Source organism: Centruroides vittatus, unplaced genomic scaffold, assembly GCF_030686945.1.
Source record: "Centruroides vittatus isolate TY-2023 unplaced genomic scaffold, ASM3068694v2 contig_866, whole genome shotgun sequence".
NCBI lineage: Eukaryota > Metazoa > Arthropoda > Arachnida > Scorpiones > Buthidae > Centruroides > Centruroides vittatus.
In genome coordinates this window covers 310148-332282 of record NW_027122565.1, presented here as the reverse complement: position 1 = coordinate 332282, position 22135 = coordinate 310148, and the positions used below count along the sequence as shown (strand labels likewise).

The 22135-nt window shown below is 31.4% G+C and overlaps 1 protein-coding gene across 3 annotated transcripts in view; it reads right to left on the bottom strand.

Annotated features, from left to right (window-relative positions):
• Window positions 1-14398: 14398 nt before the first annotated feature.
• The window catches only part of LOC136982857 (uncharacterized), a 30683-nt gene continuing 22946 nt past the window's right edge, over window positions 14399-22135 (bottom strand). For 2 of the 3 annotated variants that reach the window (XM_067279399.1, XM_067279398.1), the window contains exons 5-8: window positions 19228-19464; window positions 19060-19158; window positions 14908-15156; window positions 14401-14829 (exon numbers count right to left, since the gene is read on the bottom strand). In XM_067279399.1, coding sequence (XP_067135500.1) covers window positions 14755-14829; window positions 14908-15156; window positions 19060-19158; window positions 19228-19464 — 660 coding nt within the window. In that variant the 3' untranslated portion in view covers window positions 14401-14754. Of the gene's footprint in view, window positions 14830-14907; window positions 15157-19059; window positions 19159-19227; window positions 19465-22135 lie in introns of all 3 variants that reach the window. The other variant, XM_067279400.1, reaches the window with a different exon arrangement.

Sequence of the window (22135 nt, the reverse complement as noted above, 5' to 3'; positions counted from 1 at the left end):
AAACCCACGAGAAACAATTAGCAAACGCAGAATTGATGGTGATACTACATGAAGAAAATATTATAAGGATGACTGATGAAGACACAGACACCGATACAACACCCGATCCTACACCAGTCAAAACATTGGAAATTAAAGAAATTGCATTAATTAAAAATAAAAATAAAAATCGAGAAACGAGTTGCTTAACTTTCTCGGCAACATTTGGTGACGCCATCTGTTATGATATTTTAATTTTTTTTTCTATTTTTAACTGTTATAAAATGGCAAAAAGCTTAATTTTCAGGGTCGGAACGGGTTTTATAAAATATTGTAAATGCTAGCTACGAGTAAAAGCGTCATTAAGTCTAACCCTACTGAAGATACACACGACCCTCTTTATCTCGCCACCCATTTGACCTTTAATCGATAAAATTTAATAGCATCAATCCCCTAATAAACTTTGTGTGTCTTTAGAAGACACAGGTTTTCTAAAAATACATAAAGTTATATAAATCAATTGTAAAATACATATGAGTTACATCCAAGCTTTTAGTGGTGTTTTATTTGTTTATTGATGCTATATGCATTTATTTAAAATTAAATTTAAGACATATGTACGAATTAAAATAAAAATTATGTAATTGTGTGGGAAATGGCAATTCACACATTATGCACAGTACGTTACCTGGAGTACGCCTGTATTTCATTTAATGAATTGATAATTCAAGTAATTCATTTAATGAATAACTACATAGCTTGCATGGGGCACACTGTATACTAATATAATTTTCTACAGATGTAATAGCTCATTTTAACATCATTACAATTTATATTAAATTGGATTTATTCTTTCACAGTTTATAAAAATTACTAATAATCGTAAATGTACACAAACAGTACGGGAAAGATAACTTAAAAAACGAAAGGAGACAATCATTATTTATATTTATATGTACAAAAGTATTTTCTTAGAAAAAAATGATTTATACCGTATTACTTAAGTGTTACATTGAGTTTTTTTTTATCAGAACATTTTTATGTGAACTAAAAAAATTTATTTAATTTTATTTTTTTCTAAAATAAGAAATAAATTTAGAAATTACGTTTAATTCGTAAAATTAAGGAACATATCATGCTCCAAAACGCCTGCCAGGGAAAAACTTCCGCAAACTTTAGTTTGTCATTTATTAGATTGGATTAATGAAGTTAAGACCAATTCATATTGCCTGAGAATGGACTATATTATATTTCCATTATATAAAAAGACAGTAATTAGGAAAATAATTTGTCTCTTCTCTTTTTCATTATTTTTTCCCCATAAGCGATCGTACTTCAAAACAACGAAAAAGAAACGAGCGTATGTTGTCGGTACTGTACACGCACTTTAAAATAAAGTTTGAAAAAGTTTCCCGCCGTCTTGAAAATGGAATGTATGTGCTTAATTAATTCGAGAAGAAAAGAGAGTACAGTAGAAACTTATAACGTTATAAAATAAATTATGGAAGGTGATTTTAAAGTGAATTTTGAATATTTTAAGTGAGTTTTAAATAGACACAGATGCAAATGTAATCTGTATTCGGATTTGATTAATATATAAATTATGAATTATAATTCGTCAAAGATAATTTTGTTCTAATTCTAATCATTTTAGTTTTATCAGTCTCTGTGTTGGATGCAAAGGATTATGGGTTATCAACAGAGAGAAAGATAGAACTTTTGTCGACTTTTTTCGGTAACCAAAAGAGAACGGAAGTATGTCACTAGTGATGCGTGAAGTGTTGCACACTAAAGCTATTTAGTGTCATTTTCTCTTTTCCATTCTTACGAAGTATGAACCAGCCCTAAGGCAAACGCAACACATGAGCGATCTACTAGAAGGATATCTCGCAGGAAGACTTTCTACTGGAAACGACTCTATTTAGGTGTTAGACACAGAAAACACAGAAAATTACACCTAGCCAATCAATAAAACCAGTGGTCGAGTGGTTTTATACACTAACCGAACAACTGGTTTCATCCACTCTTCCACTATTGGGCCTTGCCATTTATTATCATCATTCAATAAATAATATAGTTATATATGAATGTTTTTATATTATATATATTATAATATATACTAGCAGGTAGGCCCGGCGTTGCTAGGGCAAAAGTAACGATAGCAAAGATTAAGATTATTACATTAGAGTAATTTCATCAACGAACTAAGTATTTCTAAAGAAAGGTCGAATTTGAAAATCGAATGTTCTAACGTATTACTCTTTTTCTTTTTTCTTTTTTTTTCCAGAGCCGTAAATCTTGCACGTCGCTTTCTCTTGTTCTCCATTGTTACTTAACACTTCCATTGTTACTTAACACTTTGGTACTTAAATCTGGTACCCTAACTGTGCATCAAATTTCAACTTTCAACGCCTAACCGTTTGGGCTCTTAACATTTCCATTGTTACGTAACACTTTCATTGTTGACTCTTCCATTCTTAACGCTTCCATTGTTGATAGAAGTGTTAAGACTTAATCCTGTCCCTCTCCCCGTGGGGAGGAATTTCGAAAAATCCCTTCTCAGTGTGCGTCCTCGTGACGTACCGTAACTGTACCAAATTTCAGCTTTCAACTCCTAACCGTTTAGGCTCTGCACTGATTATTATTATTATTATTATTATTATTATTATTATCAACTCGTCTCGATTATATATATAGATATAATATAAAAACTTAAAGTTTTAATTAATTAGTAATAAATAACTATGAGCCCGCTGGCCTTATTGTTATTATGATTAGACCTAAAGATTCATCAAACACCTTTTTGATTTTTATTCATTAACGCTTGATGTTCCGGAATGCATTTAGGCTTATTCAACAGCACTCTTCAGCAGGATATACAGTATACGGTACATTTCTAAAACATGGTATTATAATTAAAAACATAAAATATTCTAATAAATGAAAATACAATTTTAACCTCATATTTTTAAGTTTGACTATATTAATACTCATGGAGGAATTTTCTAATCATTGCCATAATTATAATCTTGAGGCTCTCAGAAAAATGTCTTTTTAGGAGCCCCTCTAATCTAAGAAAAATAAAAATAGAAATTTTTTAATAGTTTCTTTTCATATTACATAAAATAACTTTATGTGATAATAATATGGATGTTTTAAAATAGGTACAAAATTTTATAAACAATCAAGCAACGCAGATCCTAGAACTCCAGGATCTCCCTGCATTGCAGATTATAAAGAACCTAGTTATGTCACTGTTTCTAGTCATTTCTACATGTAAAAATCTTATAAAAAGATAAATCTTTTATGAAATTTATGCAAAATTCTAAATGGAAATTTTTTATACTAAAAACAAAACAAATTTATGCACGTTCCAAAAAATTTGTAAATGGGCTTCCACGTGTACTTTACTTGCGTTAATTGATACAGGCCTATAAAATAAATTCCTATAATATCTTCTGTTGAATAATTTAATGAATAAACATTAAATTAAGATCAATTCAAAGATTTTAATGTTAACTGGAAAAATTATTGTTTAATTTTTTTTTTCAATTATAAATATTTGTATATATATTCAAATAAAATAAAATAAAATGTACTTGAAAACAGTGCTCTTTTTTCATCAAAAAACATATGGATTTTTATAAATTTTTTTGTTTATTTTCCCAGCTGTTACATATAACCGAGAGAAAGTATGATTATTGGTCAAAAATGACCCCAAGATTTTTACAGTTTTGGATTTAGGGGACTTTGAAACATCGAAAAACGCAACATTGTAAATATTAGTATCTGTAAATATTGTTAAAAGAAAAAGAATAATAATTATAAAATTTTGTGTTTAAGCCTCTTGGCAACATTGTGCGTGAGGATCACGTGTTGTGGCGAGTTGTTACCTAATATATATACGGTTAAAAAAAACTTTAGAAAAGATAAACTGCTGTCTTGTCGATCCCTTCAAACCTTAACAAATATTAGTAAAAATCTTGGGGGTCATCTCGACTGTTCTCCTCTTTGAGGGATCGTGTGTAATATATTGAGTATGGTCGGAAATTAACAAAGTTTAAATTAGTTCTTAGCATTTACAATTTTTTTTTATAAAATCCATTTCTAACCTGAAAATTAAGCTTTTTGCCATTTTATAAAAATTAATTAAATAAAAAGTTTTAATAATATCATAACAGATGGCGCCATAGGCAATTTTAAATTCGGAAAAGTTACGCAACTGGTGGCTGGATTTTTTTTCCTGTGAAATATGAACATTTTAGAAAAATGTTTGTCTTTCCACAAAAAATATTGAAACAGTTAAATAACCTGTTAAAATTTAAAATTTATTTAATTTATGTTCAACAAAATAATTTGAGATTAATTTATACAAATTGACCATTTGCCTTGGCGCAGCTTGTCCTATATGGCCCTTGTGCCATAAAACACTAACTAACTAACCAACCAACCAAATAATTTGAAATAAGTTTAACATATTTGCTCTCAAGTCACATTTTTCTCTGCACATTTTGTAAATTTTTCTTTTTCACATTAAACTAAGGAGGGCAAAACCAAACCAAACGAAAGGTTTAGTTTGGTTAATACAACAACGTAGCACTTGGGCGATCTGCCAAGGGAAGGATGCGTTCCGGGAGGAATTTTATTGGAAATCTGGCCCCTATTTAGGTGTTAGACACATGATAAAATCCGAAAAACTACACTTGGTCAGCTTTTTTTTTTTTTTTTTTTTTTAACTCTTTCCGCTCTGTGGGCACTAAGAGGGCCTCCTTTAGTAGGCCCATTATGGGTTCGGCCAGGCCCACAATGGGGCGACCGGGTGGTGAGGGACGGGGCCCGACATATCCGAACGGACCACCCCCGAAAAATTCCTGGGGATTATTCGACCCGTTCGGATTCGATCCCGGGTCCCCCAGAGCGGTAGGCTGCCACCTTGACCGCTCGGCCATCCGGCCTGGTCAGCCCTTTGGTGAAGCACAAACCCGCAAATGTTTTCCGAATTTTCTTCTCGTATCTAACACCTAAATAGGAAGCAGATTCCTATTAAAAGTCCTCCTGGGGCCCACTTTTCCCTTGGCAGTTCGTCCAAGTGTTGCATTGCTTTATCCCTTCACTTCATTCCAATATTCAGTTTCCCCATGCGGAAGATTAGAACACAACATAAAAAGCCATAGCCTAACATTATGTTATATTTTCATTTTTTAAATTTTTCTCTTATATTTTCATTTATTTTCAGTCCATAAATAGTTTCTTTAATATATTTTCTGATCATAACATAGTGTTATTCCATGTTCTTTTAGTAAATCTGTATTACGTTGATAAAATTATTATTATTAATAATATTACTTCATAAATGTATATTATTAAATTCTGTGTAAGGAGACAGAAAACAACATATTGATGAAATTATATCTATATCTGCGGTATACCAGTAGATATATAATTTAGATACAGGATTTGTTTATCACAGGCCTGGCCAACCCAAATTGTTTCGCGGGCCACATTGATCACGCGTAACATTACAGTGGGCCACAATTTAGGCAAACATGCTTTTAAAAAAGTAAAACAAATACAAAATGAATAAGATTTTATTGTTATACCAAGAGTTCGTACTTGCATTTGCGCATTATAACAATGACACAAGCAAATTTTCATTTATTTAATTGTTTTGGTATACACATAACGGAAAACAAAAGTTTTAATAGATATATAATATCGCTTAGTGGGCCACACAATTTAACGTGACGGGCCGCAGGTTGGCCAAGCCTGGTTTATCAGAACATTATACTTATTAAGGTTGACTAACTGATATTATTAAAATGATTCTTATAGTTAATAATTTAATTTAGTAACTGTGTATCAATTCATCCACATAATTTACCGGGCTGGATGGCCAAAGCGGTTAAGGCGTCAGTAAGGCTAACAATGTTCATTCCTGGGTTTTCCAGAACCCAGGATTGATCATTGGCAGATCATAAAACCTCAGAAATTTTTTGGGGTAGTCTATCTCGTATGTGTCGGGCCATTTGTCATCACCCGGCCGTCCCACTATGGACCTGGTCGAACCCACCACAGGCCTCAAAAAGGAGACGGCCGGATGGTCGAGTGGTAAAGGTGGCAGCCTACCGCTCTGGGGGACCCGGGATCGAATCCGAACGGGTCGAATAATCCCCAGGAATTTTTCGGGGGGGGGGGTCCGTTCGGATATGTCGGGCCCCGTCCCTCACCACCCGGCCGCCCCATTGTGGGCCTGGCCGAACCCATAATGGGCCTACTAAAAGAGGCCCTGTTAGTGCCCACAGGGCGGAAAGAGTTTAAAAAAAGGCCTCAAAAAGGCCCTTTTAGTACCCAAAGGGCGGAAGAAGTAGGCAAAAAAACATTTTAGTTTCAGTTGAAATAAATAAACAAAAATACATCGAACTGATTTATTTTCTATAAAATATATTAATAAAAACTTTAAAAATACAACATGCAACAGCTTTATTAAGAAAAAATCAGTGTCAATTAAATAATTTAATAATTTTTAAGCATTAATGCAGTGTTCCTAGTAAAATTTCAGAATATAAAATTATCTAAATCTTATCTCATTATTTCCTGTCTACTGGATATTGCATACGTATCTTTTACTGATAATTAGCATAAAATTATCGATATTTGCCGTAAAATTTTAAAAATTTCGACGTAATAAAACATTTGAAACGATTTGAAAGTTATAATAAATTTAAATCGGAATAATTTTAATGTATAGGATTTCAAAAAATTAAAAAAAAAATCGTTTTTACTGGTCACGTTTTTCGAGATCGAAAGCGAAGGATTTTTTTTTTTTGTAACTCTTTCCGCCTTGTGGGCACTTAGAAGGCCTCTTATAGTAAGCCCATTATAGATTCAGCCAGGCCCACAATGGGACGGCCGGGTGGTGACGGACGGGGACCGACATATCCGGACGGACCACCCCCGAAAAATTCTTGGGGATTTTTCGACCCGTCCGAATTCGATCCCGAAAGCGGAGGATTATGATGGGGTTGCAGTCACTTTTTACATTTACGTCACTATAGTGCATTTACACATGCAAGTTATCTTTATAGCTAAAATGCATTGTCACTGGACTTAGGCATGTCTCCAGAGTTTCAGTCTTCTATCTTAATTAGAATTAAATGAAATTTGAGTTGCAAGATTTGAGGACATGACAGAAAGCAAGTTAAATAAAAGCGTTTAATAATAATAATAATAATATTTCGTAAGTTCTGTTAACAAGTTCAGAACATATATGAACGGTTTCGCATCGTTTTGTCAGTGTGATTCTATTGAATTGAATGAGACAACGCGAGGGCGACTGCCAAAAAAGGATGCCTCCCTGGAGGACTTTCTATGGGAAACTAACTTCTATTTAGGTATTAGACACAGGAAGAATACCTGGAAAACTCCCCCAATTCCAGCCCGTTGGCAAGGCGTGAACCCGTGTTCAGTTGTTTCATCTACTCGACCATTTATGAGCACAATAAAATTCAATTTAAAAGATAAAAAAATATGGTATGAATTAAACTCACTAGCGAGGTTGAAGCCGAAGTTTTAAACGCGAAAACGTGTACGTCGGACGTTCAGCGCCGCTTTCCTGTAAGACTAGAAGTTTGACAATGGCGTTTGGAATGTCGAGCATGATTCCATTGACTTTCCAAATGCCATTGTCAAACTTCTAGGCTTACAGGAAAGCGGCGCCGAACGTCCGACGTACACGTTTTCGCATTTAAAACTTCGGCTCAACCTCGCTACTATTTAAACGAGCTTAACTGAAGCGAAGCGAATGGTACTGTACTGTACTGTACATTAATAAATATAATTCAATTTAAATACATTTCCTGAAGTTTGAATATACTGTGTTATATTTTAAAAAATAAACTAGTTTAAGAAGTTTAACTAGGTTAATTCTTCTATACTGAATATCGCTGTACATTTTTCCCAAATAATGATTATTATTGATTATTAATTTTTCGATTTTCACAGAGCGAAGAGCAAATAGAAACTATCCACATTATTAAATGATTTATTTTAATATCATTCTTGTTTAACGAATATTAAAAATGTTTATAATTGGATATTCTAATTACATGTTTTAATTGTCATAACAAAGAAAATAAATGGCGATAATTTTAATAATTTTTTAAAGTATTGAAATATTGTCAAATATGATTCGGTTGATTAATAGGATGTAATGAACTTCGTTAGAGTAGCGTAACGATGACAGAACACGCTAACATAATTTTTCAGTCCGATACTTAGAAGAATGATTACATCATTCTTTTCGAAGTATTGCGAATCGTTCAGCAAGCCAAATTGATTAGACACTTTAGTCATTCAAATTTTCATCTTCTATATACATTTTTATTGTTATTGTTATCATAGGGGTCGTTTATAAATTACGTAATGCTATTTTTATACTTTTCAACACAACCCCACCCCCTGTAAAGCTTCGCACATATTCAACCTTCAAAATACGTAACGCATTTTCTCGATTGACTTTAAAATAATTTTATCTCTGACTTTTCAGTGTCTAATTTGTACTTTTGTCAATATATTCTCTATAAAATGTGAAAAAATATATCACCTATAATATTTTGTATGTAATATTTCTGTGATAATCATTTTTTGTATTAATTTCCTCTACTAACAAGTAAGATGTTTTAAGATATGTAAAATATTACTAAAAGCCGTCGTATGTGTGTGAATTATTATAACTCCTGCAATTTTTGTCCAATCCAGACGAAATTTTGCTTATAATCGTTTTATGTTCTGACAGAAAGTATAGGCCACTTATTTTCCGCAAATATTAACTATAGAATAAATGTTTCATCGATTTTGGACCAATGATTGCATTTACGTTGCAGTGACTACGTGACGTTCATGCTTGACGAGAGAATAAATTTTCAAATTAAACTTTATTACACAATAAATGTACTATATACTGTATATATATATATATGTACAGAGGCAAACACGTTTTTCTTCTCATTGCACCAAGTTAATCACGTGACAATATAACCTACTCGCCCGGCCTTTCTCATTGGCTCTGTATGACCAGTTTTCAATCTTTTGACCATCCTGCAACTAAGATGGTTTTTAAATCATACGAGGTAATGAGGGACCCATCAAAAATACGGTTTCCGACACGGAATGAACTCGGATTCTCTAAGTTAGCAGGATAGAAGTCTAAGATGTTATCAAAGTCTTTCTACTATTCACTGTTCTCCAATTGTTACTTATACAGTAATACACAATATGTGGCGCATTTCTTAGAGGCTGTTATTTTTATATTTAAATGACAATCCATCAGTACCTCTTTTGAAATTTTATTGAAAATACAAATTTTCAATAAAAAAATGTAAAGCTTCAAATATATTGGTGGATATCCATTAAAGTTTTAGTAACTATTGAATAAAAAATTGGAGGTCACAACCAAGGTTCCTCTATCCTGCAGCAATTTCAGCAGAGCGGAGCGCGGCCGTGCACTGCTCAAATTGTTGCCGAGAATTTATGAGAGCAAGCATACTGATTTCTCACTCTGTCTGCGACATGATTATTGCTACGTATATTTCGATTAAATACATTAAATCAAAAGCTATTTTGTATGGAAGTGTTTTAAAATGAATTTTAATCTTTACTTTATAATTAATTATTTTAATTTTAAAATAAGATTGTCTACGTATCTGCTCTGAAAATTTTTTTTGCTCAGAGAAGTACTGTACATGTTCTACTCAGCTACAAAAAAAAAAAAAAAAAAAAAAAAAATAGAGGGAACGTTGGTCACAACTATACCAGCACTTGTACACATTGTTGCAGCTACATGGTGATATGCGTAATTTGTTGCTTTGTTAAATATCTATTTTAAATACAAGGTTAATAAGTTATTACAGTACTTTCATTGCTTTTAACAAATGATTATAATGTGGACAATTGTATGCGTAATAAAAATGCTTTGTATCTGCAACGTTCTCTGGTCATTTTTTAACAGGCCAGAATTGCATAATGGCTTTTTATAGGCAACCGGGACCAAATTTCGTGTTATGGCTGTTTCTGTAAACCTAACGCGTTCGGATTTTTCTCCCGCTCCTGACTGTTTTCGATCTTTGAACCTAATAGAGGTATAAAATGTTCTAGAATTTTCTTTCCTAATTATCCTCTAAAAAATAGAAACATTTAAAATTATTCCGTATATCATTTTGTGGTAAAACTGCAAGAGCAAGCATAACTCCAAAAATTTTGTAGACCAGTATTAAAACGTTTCAAAACTCAATTTGCAATAAGATATTTATAATACTACTTTTATAAACTTTTTAAAATGAAAAGTAATTACATCATTAAAAATTTTTAATTTTTATTGCTTGAGTAATGAAAATAAGTTACAAACTGGATATTAGTATAAATATCATAGTTAATTGCTTAATTGAATTCTATGAATTAAATTGAAATAAACATTTTAAAAATAATTCATTTTTGATATTTTATTTTTGGCACTGACCAACGTAAAATAAATAATGCAACAATGATCTTTTAAAATGGCTGAAATAACTACGTAAAATTTGTAGTCTGGTTCGGATTATTTCATCTCTTAAAACAAATTAAGGATGTTTTGTTACAAATAAAAACTCAAAATATTCATACTTAGGATCTGTCACAATATTTGATTGCTAAATTAGTGTCATTAATCAGTTTATTGTATCATACATTATGTTAATGTTTTCTACAGTATTTGTGTAATGTCTTGTATTTACCGTTAGCATTATACTCAAATGATTTATTATCTATCATTATTACTGCAATTCTTTTAAAACTTTTAATGTTTTTACTACTTTTATATTTGTAATTTATTATTCATATTTATGATAGGGTATATAGATATATGTTAAGACACACTATCTTCTGACATCAAGACACTTTTTCCCCCCTAAGAATCTCTCTCAAAACCAGAATGCATCTTATGCACCAAATGTTAAATGTCAGAATGCAATAAAACCAAAAATTATTATTTAGTATCATTTAAGTTATGTGGCATTTGTAATCCCTTGATGACACTAATTATGATTTATCGTTTGAAGAAAACAATGACTATGATTCAAATACAAGAGAGAATTCAGAAGATAATTTGTCCAGTTCTGAACATGAGGATAAAGATCCATGTTTAATTTTTTCAATAAAATTTTCCCCAAAAATGCTCCTAAAAATGGCTGACTTAAACACCAGCAAATACAATATTTAAAAGCAAACAAAGCCACTTAGTTCATACACTTTCCATTGAGTTAAGCAAATCAAGTCATGAAATTTCATTTGATATGCAGAAAACTACAGGGTGTTTCACAATGTTTTGACGATTTCAAAGTTGAATAACTCACAAACTAATCGCTAAAAACAGTTGAAAAGTTTACACAAGGTACAAAATTTATTCAGTTTTACTTATGAAGTACTATATCGGACAAACGACGACCATTCACGGAGGCGTTTCACCCAGCTTTTGAACACATTTTTTGTAACTGCTGGAGGAATTCTGGAAATTTCATCTCGAATTCGATCTCTTAATTGCTCCAAGCTTTTTGGCCAGTCGGAGTACACTCTCGCCTTCAAATAACCCCATAGGTTAAAGTCTGGCCGGGTTAAATCAGGCGAGAGAGGTGGCCATTCGAAACGAGCGCGTTTGGAAATTATGCGGTTGCCAAAAGCTTCACAGAGAACCTCAAAGGTCTTGTTGGCTGTGTGGCATGTCGCGCCGTCTTGTTGGAAACAAGTTGACCGGAGACGTCTACGATGGCGAAGGGTAGGGATTAGGAACGTATTCAACATCTCTGTATACCGGGCAGTGTTTACAGTTCCTTCGAAAAAATACGGGCTGACGTTTCCCCACTTGCCCATACGGTTACTCGCTTGTCCATCGTATAACGGCTTCTCTTCGATGGCCTTGGGATTATCACGTGTAAGAGCCCAGTAGCGATAATTTTGTTTATTCACTGCGCCAGTTAAATGGAAGGTCTAACTTTTGTCACGGCTGATTTGTAAGGATGATAATGCAGATCATACCGTAATATGCGACGAATGGATGCCGGCAAAACTTTCAGCGCTTGGGCACGTTTTCTTAAGGAACACGGAGGCTTTTCTGTAAACTGCTACGCACACGTTCGATGTTCTCGGGAGTTCGTATGGTCTTCCTACGGCCGTTTGACTTTCAACTTGATGCACTGGCAGTTTCACAGAAGGTTTTTACCCAATTCAGTATTGTTCCACGAGCAGGAATTGGATATCGCAGCTGAATCTTAAATGTTTACGAAATTCACGTTGCGCGTGCAACGTGAATTTCGTAAGCAGATTCTTGCACGACAGATTCGCCGACGCAAAAATAGCACTCTATTGCGAACGCACGATGTTGCTTCGACCAATACGCCATGATACTACGTAGTAACCTATATGAAAGTTGAGTCCGCACTACTTATAGAGGGCGCCACCGTCGCTGTATCTCAGTTTTAACGCCGAGTTATTCAACTTTGAAATCGTCAAAACATTGTGAAACACCCAGTGGTGATATTCAGCGGGTTCGCACAGGTTCGGCCGAACCAGTTATTAAAATTTTCAGTTTTCCGAACCTTGTTAAGCACACGAAACATTTCTCAGTGGTTTTTTTTTAAATATATTAAAATATACGTATTATACTCTGTAATACTACTAAACTAGAGCCTTATAACCCGTTCGCACTGAGCATTTCAATCTAGATTGTAAGCAAGGTCGGGGACTATGTCTTGGTGCGATCTCTCTCGACCGTTTCAATCTCGACTGAAACGAAACGAAGTTTAATCGCGATCGATTCAAGAGAATTCTTGAAACTAGATCCAGTCATAAGAGAGATCCCACAATCTCACGCGCGCGAGATAATACAAGATGGCTGTGGAAGACGTGTCGGGCTATGGACAGCGAAATAAAAAGGATATTGTATTTCGAGAGATGATGACATCTGTCTATTGTCAGCAGTGCCATTCGGGGTGAAAAATTTCTCTGCCTAAAAAAAAAAAAAAAGGTCGACAGCACTAATATACTATTGTTACCTGGTCTTCGCCCAGGGCTCGTTACGTTCCAAATACGCCACTGATTATTAGATATATCGCAAGAATAGGTATTATATTTATTTCTAGCCAAAACTTCCATTTCGTTTGTCAGTGATTGTCAAGGAAAAATTTTCTGCTAACGAACCCTTTGTTAACTATTTCGAATATCACCACTGGAAGCCCACACCCTGTATAAAAATTTGAATATATTTCAATTTCAACAAAATTATTAATGATTTTAGTAATTTTTGATCAATCACATAACTAGTAGTACTGTCATGTGTTCTATTATTAGAAACTTTTGTACTGTATAATAATTTTTATCTTATTTGTATTTTCTATTTGTATTAATTTGTATTTTCTATAAAAAAAAAATGGGTTAATGTTACCTTAGGTGCCAAGGTGGTGGCTCGTCTGATTCCAGCAAGGAAACAGTGGGACGCACATTCTAACCTAACCTATTCTAATAAATTACCATAATTATTAGCAACCAAATTATTAGGTTAGGTTAGAACATTCGTTCCACTATTTCCTTGCTGGAATCAGAGACGAGCCGCCACCTTGGCACCTAAGATAACATTAACCAAAAAATGTAAAGCTTCAAATATATTGGTAATGTTTATACTGTATTTATAAAGTCTTTTCACCATCATATGACTGTTGTATGCTTCACATTGATGACATTATTAATAAGCAAGAGGTTAAAAATGTTGAATTTATTACATTTTACTTTATACATTAAAATTACTTTATGCTTATTAAAGTTTGAGTAACTATTGAATAAAAAATTGGAGGGTCACAACTGTACCAGCACTTGTAGTACACATTGTTGCAGCTACATGGTGATATGCATAATTTGGTGCTTTGTTAAATATCTATTTTAAATACAAGGTTAATAGGTTATTACAGTAAGTTCATTGCTTTTAACAAATGATTATAATGTGCAGTGGACATCCAAAAGATTAGTATCTTTCTTCTATATATTTCTTTCAGTCTGGCAACTTAATAGTTTTAGACAAGACATTAATAGAATTAATAAGGGTAACTTCTTTAAAACTGCAGTGAGTTCAGCTAACAATTTTTCATGGTAATGTAATTTGATTTTAATTGTGAAAAAATATCAGAATACTTCTTTGTATGCAAAAATGGCAAAACATCTGTGTTTACAAGGAACTTAATGTATCAATACCATAGGTTACTTCTTTTCATAATTTCAGAATAGTAATTGTAATAATAAAAATTATATATTCACTAAAAATATTGCTTTTAAAGTATTGTAATATGCATTAAATTTTTCTTTAATAAAATACTGTACTCATCTCTTTCATTTATTGTACTTTCATTTTACTAAACACAATCTGTCATTCTTGATAAGCAAATTTACTAGTGTTAATATTTTTGCAATAAAATTAAATTAAGTAATTAAAATCTATTACCATGTAAAGAAAAACCACTCAATATATCCATTTTTTCAGAGAAAAACAAAACTTTATATTTTCCTCTTCACTTATCAATTTCTTTTACAAATTTCACGAAATGCACTCTGTATTTCCTATATCTTCACTTTTAAATCTGAGTCATTTCTTGCATATAAATCTTAATTTTTAAAAACAAAAAAATCCAAGAAAAAAAAAATGCTACCATTGAAAATTCCAATTATAAAAATTTATAATTTTGATTAGTTTAATTCTTTAAATTAAGTTTTTCTTTTCTTTCCATATTGTCTTTTTACTGTAACTTCAACTCGACATATTGGACATGTTCGATGAGACTAAAATAAATAACATTTATTAATTAATCATACAACAAAACATTATACAGTAACATAAAACTGATTAATTTCACTTACTTTTAACCACCTATCGATACAATTGGCATGAAATTCATGAGAACATGGTAATAAACGCAAAAGATCATTATTTTGATATTCACATAGACAAATAGTACAGTCCCTACATTCCTGAGATGTTTCACTAGTAGATGCTGTAGATTTAGAAGATTGTGCTGAAAAATATTTTCTAGTAGGAAGACTGCTAACTTGTTGTTTTTTTAATCCTTGGCATTCATCACCAATATTTTCTGTCAACTGTAACAGAGTCTGACAACAAAAATTTTTCAAAGTAAGAAAAACACAATATTTCTTTAATTTTTTAGTAAAGTTATGTAAATTTATCAAAATAAAAAAAAAAATGTTTTGTATAATTACAATATTTAATATACAATGGAAGCAATAGAAATAAGTTTAGAAAATGTTTAAAAAAATTAAAGCAAAGATTCTTCTATAGGTAAATTTCTACTCTTATAAGTACAGAAGAGACTTGTTAATCGGAACGATTTTCAGTCGGACTGTGTCATGCTGAATCGAACGTTTTTGATACTAAATTTACTACTAAAGTATAATTTTCATATTCTTCAATATATTTATTTTGTTTGTACAAAATGCAGAAATAATTTTTAACGATACGATAGCCTCGATTATTATTATAAAAATTTTCGTTAGGCTTAAAATCGACGAAAATTCAACACGAAGCGACACACAACGGAGAAAAATTCAACACGAAGCGACACGCAATGGAGAAAAATTTGAACATCGGACAGGTTAATGTATTTTTTCGTACATAATGGGTAATCGGAACAAATCACTAATCTGAACAACTCCAGTCCCCAATTGATTCCGATTTTCAGTTCTCTACTGTAGTATTAATGTAACATATAGTATTATTAAGTTATGATAATTAATCTACTTAATAAATAAAATAAAAAATATAGTATAACCCCAATTACCAGAATTCTAATCAATCAAGGTAAACTTTTAAGTGAATAAACTACTTTTCTAAACTCTAAGAGAGTTTTTAAAGGAAGTTTAAAAATGATAATATGTATTACAATATTGTTTCTGTTACCTTTTATCATTTTAACTTCAATATGAGATGAACCATTCACATTAAAATGTAACTACAATAATAAACATTTTCATTCTTAAAACTATTGTATGTTTTAGCTATATAATAAATGTGAAAAATATTGTTTTATGATCAGTCATCAAGATATAATGAACAAATAAAGGCTTACAAATGATACAAATAAATCTTATTAACTTAATTAGGTAGTAGTTTACCTTGGTAGCCCCAATGGTGGCACATTCAGAATCTTGACAACAGGTGCAAGTTGAAATATGATCTAGGGAACGCTGAGATATAGCTTCCCCAAAATCAGGTCGCGCAAGTTACTAAAGGGTGTTGCTCTGCAAGATTACAGTTCTGCCAGAGGCATCACTCGGCCGCTTGTGGCATTGGGCAGGCATCCACAACCGCCCCCAAACCCCAAGGGAAAATTATATAGCATCAGGTCACGCTTGAACAGTTGTCTCTGGTCAGTAACCCACTAATCACTTACCCATAGACTACAGGTTGCAAACCAAGGTAAATAGCAAACTTAACATCTGACGATATTCTCTCATTGACATCTATTTCTGGAGACTCTGATTCCAACATATGAAAAAATCTCTTAAAGTGCACTTTTTCCAAAATTCTTGTAAAACTTTTACAATCTATGACATTATTTTGTTATAGGAAAATTAACACAACTTCTATTTATTAAAATTTTAAATTCTAAAAAAAAAAACTTCTTTTGAATTTAATTAGCAATATTATAATACCTGACCAATTTACTTTTGTAGCATTTAATATCATACTCAAAATTTTGCATATTAACCACTCAGCAGTGAGAGATGTATATATACGTTGAGAGCAATTGTATGGCAGTGGTGAGGGACGTATACATCCACTAAATTCTTTTGGGGGTATTGCCAAAAACTAGCCATAAACTACCACGAAAAAAATTCACATAAAAATTGAATTATGTAACAATAAAAAAAGACTTTTCTTTACTAGACATAACTGTTTACAAAATCTGTTTCCGAAACAGTAATGAGAAAAAACGCGTGAAAAAATACTTTAAAAATTTCCCAGGTATATTCTCCACTATTTTGGGATAGCACCATACCTGACTATCCCACTACTGAAAATTTAATAAATTATTATGATCAATGCCACCTAAATCACATTCCAACTCGCACCTGTTGTTGAGATTACGAATGTGCTGCCATTGGGGTTACCAAGATAAACTTCCAAAAAGATCATGGCCACCTGTTTTTTCAGTTATCTGAGGTAGGATCACAATCCAATTATCTCAGATAATCAGGGTTCTACTGTATTTACTTTTGAGAAAGTTCCTTCAATAAAAAATCAAGTTACATTTTAAAATTCCCATCTAAACAGGTCATAATTTTTATATTGCTGTGATTAATATTAATAAGATACATAAAGTGTTTTTTTAAAGCCATCATCGCTTTGTTAAATAAATAAAAATACATTTTGATACACATCCATTGAAAAATGTTTTACCATTTATTCTCCATAAAGAATGGTTTTGGACTTTTGATATTATAACTTTTATTTTAAAATACGTAAGTTATTTAATTATTTCATTTAAAAAATAACACTATCAAAATTCTAATATAATTAAAGTATAATCTTGTCAGATACAATTTTTACTTCTATTCAAATATGAACAAATACAGCAGAGTTATTGAAAATCTACACTAATTGCAACAAGACCCTCCAGATTTTTAACTATGTATAAAGTAGCATTTTAAGTAATATAAATTAAATTTAGATGCTCTAAGTTTAGGTCAATATTTCACAAGGGATGTAGGAATACTTACAAAGATTCGAAATGTAATTTACAGAATTACTATATTTAAACAAAATATACTTTAATTATAATTTCAAAATTAAAAAATTACAAATTATAAATGAATGTTAGAACATCAACAATGAAATTGTCATTGAAAGGAATTAATATACATTTTCAATAGCCAAATCTGAATTTTTTGACATCCGGATTTTCGAAACTTCATTGTAATAATTATTTTAATATGGGAAGTTTAATGTACTGTTCTCCACAATAGTTCTCTATCCAGACACCAAATATCAAGATAAAAGTACTGTTTGTGGATGTGAAAAACGTATTAGAAAAAAAATATGACGATAAAGTGAAAATTTATTCTTAAAAAGGAGAATGTTCAAGACTGAAAATATTCTACAGTTTCAGATTTGCTTTAGCATTTATTTTAAATTTGCTTAAAACTAATAATAATTAATATTATCATCTAAGTCTGTAATTAAAAAAAATTCTCCATAGTAAAGCTATCAAAAACTAATTTATTACATGATTTATCTATTATTAAATAAAGTAATAAAAATATTGTCTACTTAACAAAATCATTATTGAAATAATAAATTATATTTTTAAACATGTAAAATTGAGAGAATTGATTGAAATGTTAAAATCCATATACAGTAGAGTCTCACCAGTCCAAACTAATTGGGACCAAGCCCTGTTTGGATTAGCCGAATAATTGAAATAATGCAGAAGCAAGCAGTAAAACCAGTCTGATTTATATAGATCTAACACCATGAGTTAGCACACTTAATTGTGAATGTTGAATGTACTCTTTGATCTTTGTTATTTTAGTTCAGTTTAGTCTACTGCTATAATGGCCAGGAAATTTTGAAAGGCTGGACAATGTCTTAATGAAAATGCAACAATATTGGCATTAGAGTTTGGAGTGGGCAAGGTCACAATAACTGACTGGAAAACTTGTGCCTCTACTTCAGAAAAATCAGTTGAAAATTAACAAACAGCAAGACCTTCAATGTTTGACAAGTTTGATGAAGCCTTATTCATGTGGTTCAATCAGAAAAGAGAAAGGGATCCCTAAGTGGACCTCTTGTTAGAGAAAATTTTCTCTGCCGACCGAAACATGTTCGGATTAGTGGGACTTTACTGTATGTATAGTCATTATTTTATAGTTTGATTTATTGTAAATATTGATTGTGCATTTTAATTTAATTTCAACAAAGAACTTGAATTGAAACTAATAATTTATAATCCAATATTAATTTTTTACAAAGATTTTACAATATCAAATAATTACCTCATAGTCATCTTCTGCAAAATTTGGCATTAAAGATGATAAAACATTGCGAATGCGACCTGGTATCCATTCTATGAATGACTGTTGTAATCGAGGAGACTATTAATAAATTAAAATTTAGTAAAGTACTTCATATTTAAATTTATATATAATTTATTTTTCACTTACTCTTCTTCTATCATTTGGTCTCTCTACACCATAAACAAATGAATTATTTGAAACTCTATGCAAATTTGGAGAAAAGGGCAAAAGAAAAGGAAAACCACTTTCTGTTGTAGATGATGATGATGTGTCACTAGAATTTGAAAAATTATCCATGTGAAGACCAGAAAAAAATGATGATTCAAAATCAAAGTCTTCACTTTCAGTCATACTATTAAGGTTTGCTTCTGCATCATATTGAGCCTAGAAAATATAGAAACATCTTAAACATATCTAAATAAATAGAAAATTTAGAAAAGTGGTTGTATTATTCTAATCTGTGTAAACTAATTTTATAAAATAGAGAAATCATATTTAATCCAAATAAATTTCATTCATTAATTTTAAGGAAGAAATGAATCTCTTTACAGCATAGCAATTCTTACTGGACAATAAATCTTAATTTAATTAATATTATATTTATATTTAAAAAATAATTTTAAATATTATAACATGCACATATCGAATCCCCATTGGTAGAAAAGATATTTGAAATAGCTCGTGGATTCCTTCCATGTTCAGAATTTCGGAAACAGGGCACATTCCAAATTTAAAAATCCTTTAAATTAAAGAATCTAGTTTCAACAGAAGAAACAAATTAAGCCTGAAGAAGAGCCCAGGAGGGGCAAAGAAAACGTTTGCCATTTTGAAATTTTCACGCTGGTTATTGGTTGTGCATTGTGTCTGTTGAATTTATACAGCCTGGTGTGGTGAGAAAATGAATCAAAATCAGAAACTAATGCAACAAACTAAAAGAGAAAGCATATTAAACATAGCCACCAATCTGCCACATGCATACTTCTTTCATGCTTTGCACTAACTTCATTTTTCATTTAACAGAACATGCTCAGCAAATAATTAGATCATTATAACACCTTTTATGTTGCCAAAATTATCTCGGCAACATAAAAAGCATGTTATTATAATCTTCATTTTTCATTTCATTCATTCATATTACAATTTTCCTCTTATACTTCCTTACGTGATTGGGTTAAACAGGAAGTTCTTGCATATTTTTAACAGCTGTCTTTACATAACATAAATGTGTGATTTAATTATAACAGAATACAATCTTACATTATAATGTAAGATTGAATGATATTGAATGAATTGATATAATGTAATGTAAGATTGAAACTTTTTATTTCACATTTTGTTTGAATAAAATCAAGTTGAAATGTCTTTAGATAAAAAGCATATCAAGAATAAAATACATTATGAGTTTCAGAAAGAATATAACCATACAAACAGTAAAAAAAAATTCCTGATGTATATGGGGAAGATGCTCCTGAACTTCAAATGTCTAATCACATCAAATATAATTTCAAAAGTTTCAGCCAGAAAATTTTAACTGAAGGATGCAAAATGTACAGGATGCCCAAAAGCTGTCAACCAAGAAAAATTGCAGGAAGAAATTGTTAAAAATATACTAATAACCAAATATATCAAAACACTGAAACATACAACAGTAATACAAGAGGGAGAGCAAGAGATGACTATATACACAACAGATTGCTTTTAGGCTTTGGGCACTTTTTTCACTGCATGCAGGTGTTCCAAGTGCATTTAAATATCATGACAAGCATTAAACACAAAAATACACAAAGTTATAAAGTAACTTGGAAATATTAGATCTGTAAAACATCTTAATGCTGAATCATAGAAAAAGGTTCTTTTTCCTCTCTTTAAAAAAAGTTACATCTAGCATTTCCTTGACTGTTTGGAACAAATGTGGTTATTAAAAACTGACTATATATGAATACAATAATTATAAGTATCATAATCACAAGTTCTTGGCATCAAAAATCAGAAGGGGAAAAACAACCAAAGAATAAAAATTTTAAATACAGTGTAATCACATTTGAACTAGTTATATCCATTATATGTAAAATTTGAAACAATGCAAATCCTAAAAAGTTCATATTAGTTCAAATTAGGCAAGTATTTCAAAACTGGCATGTTGCCATTTTATTTGATAAATCTACCATCAATATCAGTATCATGAGTACTATACTGTTATTTATATGCATCAAAAATCTTATGAGAGATTTTGCTGACTACTCTGTTCTTATTTTAACATTCACTCTTATAATTTAAAATATCAGGTCAGTCCATAAGTTCATGCGTATTTTTATCTACAAAAAAAGCAGCAAAAAATTTTAATTAAATTTTATTTCAATCTATAATGTATTCACCATTATTTTGTACAATTTCTTGCCATCTTGATGGTAGCTTTTTAATCCCGTCTTCATAAAATGATTTCGGTTTTGAATCAAAATATTCAGAAATAGCCTTTTTTACATTGTTCTCATCTTCAAAAGTTTTCCCTTTTAAAAAATTCTGCAAACTGCGAAAAAGATGATAATCACTGGGAGCAATATCTGGCAAATATGGTGGATGAGGTAAAATTTCTGAGTTGTAGCTTTCAAGTTTCTGTACAGTTATTTTTGCAGCGTGTGGTCTGGCATTGTTATGCTGCAAGAGAACCTGCTTTCTGTTCACTAACGACGGTTGATTTTTTTTTTCAATTTTTCATTTAAACGCTCTAATTGCTCACAATACATTTGAGCTGTAATTGTTTGATTAGATTCTAACAGCTCAAAATGAATTACACCTGACATATCCCACCAAACAGACAAAAGAATTTTTTTTTGGATGCAACCCACCTTTTGCAGTCGGTTTTGGCTGCTTGTCGCAATCCATTTATAGTCACATTATTATAGAGGATCCATTTTTTGTCTCCAGTAACCAGCCTACCAAGAAAAGGTTCTAAAGCAATACGGGATAAAAGAGACGTGCAAATGTTTACACGTTGTTGTCGGTTAGCTATTGACAGTTCGTGTGGTATCCATTTTCCTAGCTTTGAAACTTTTCC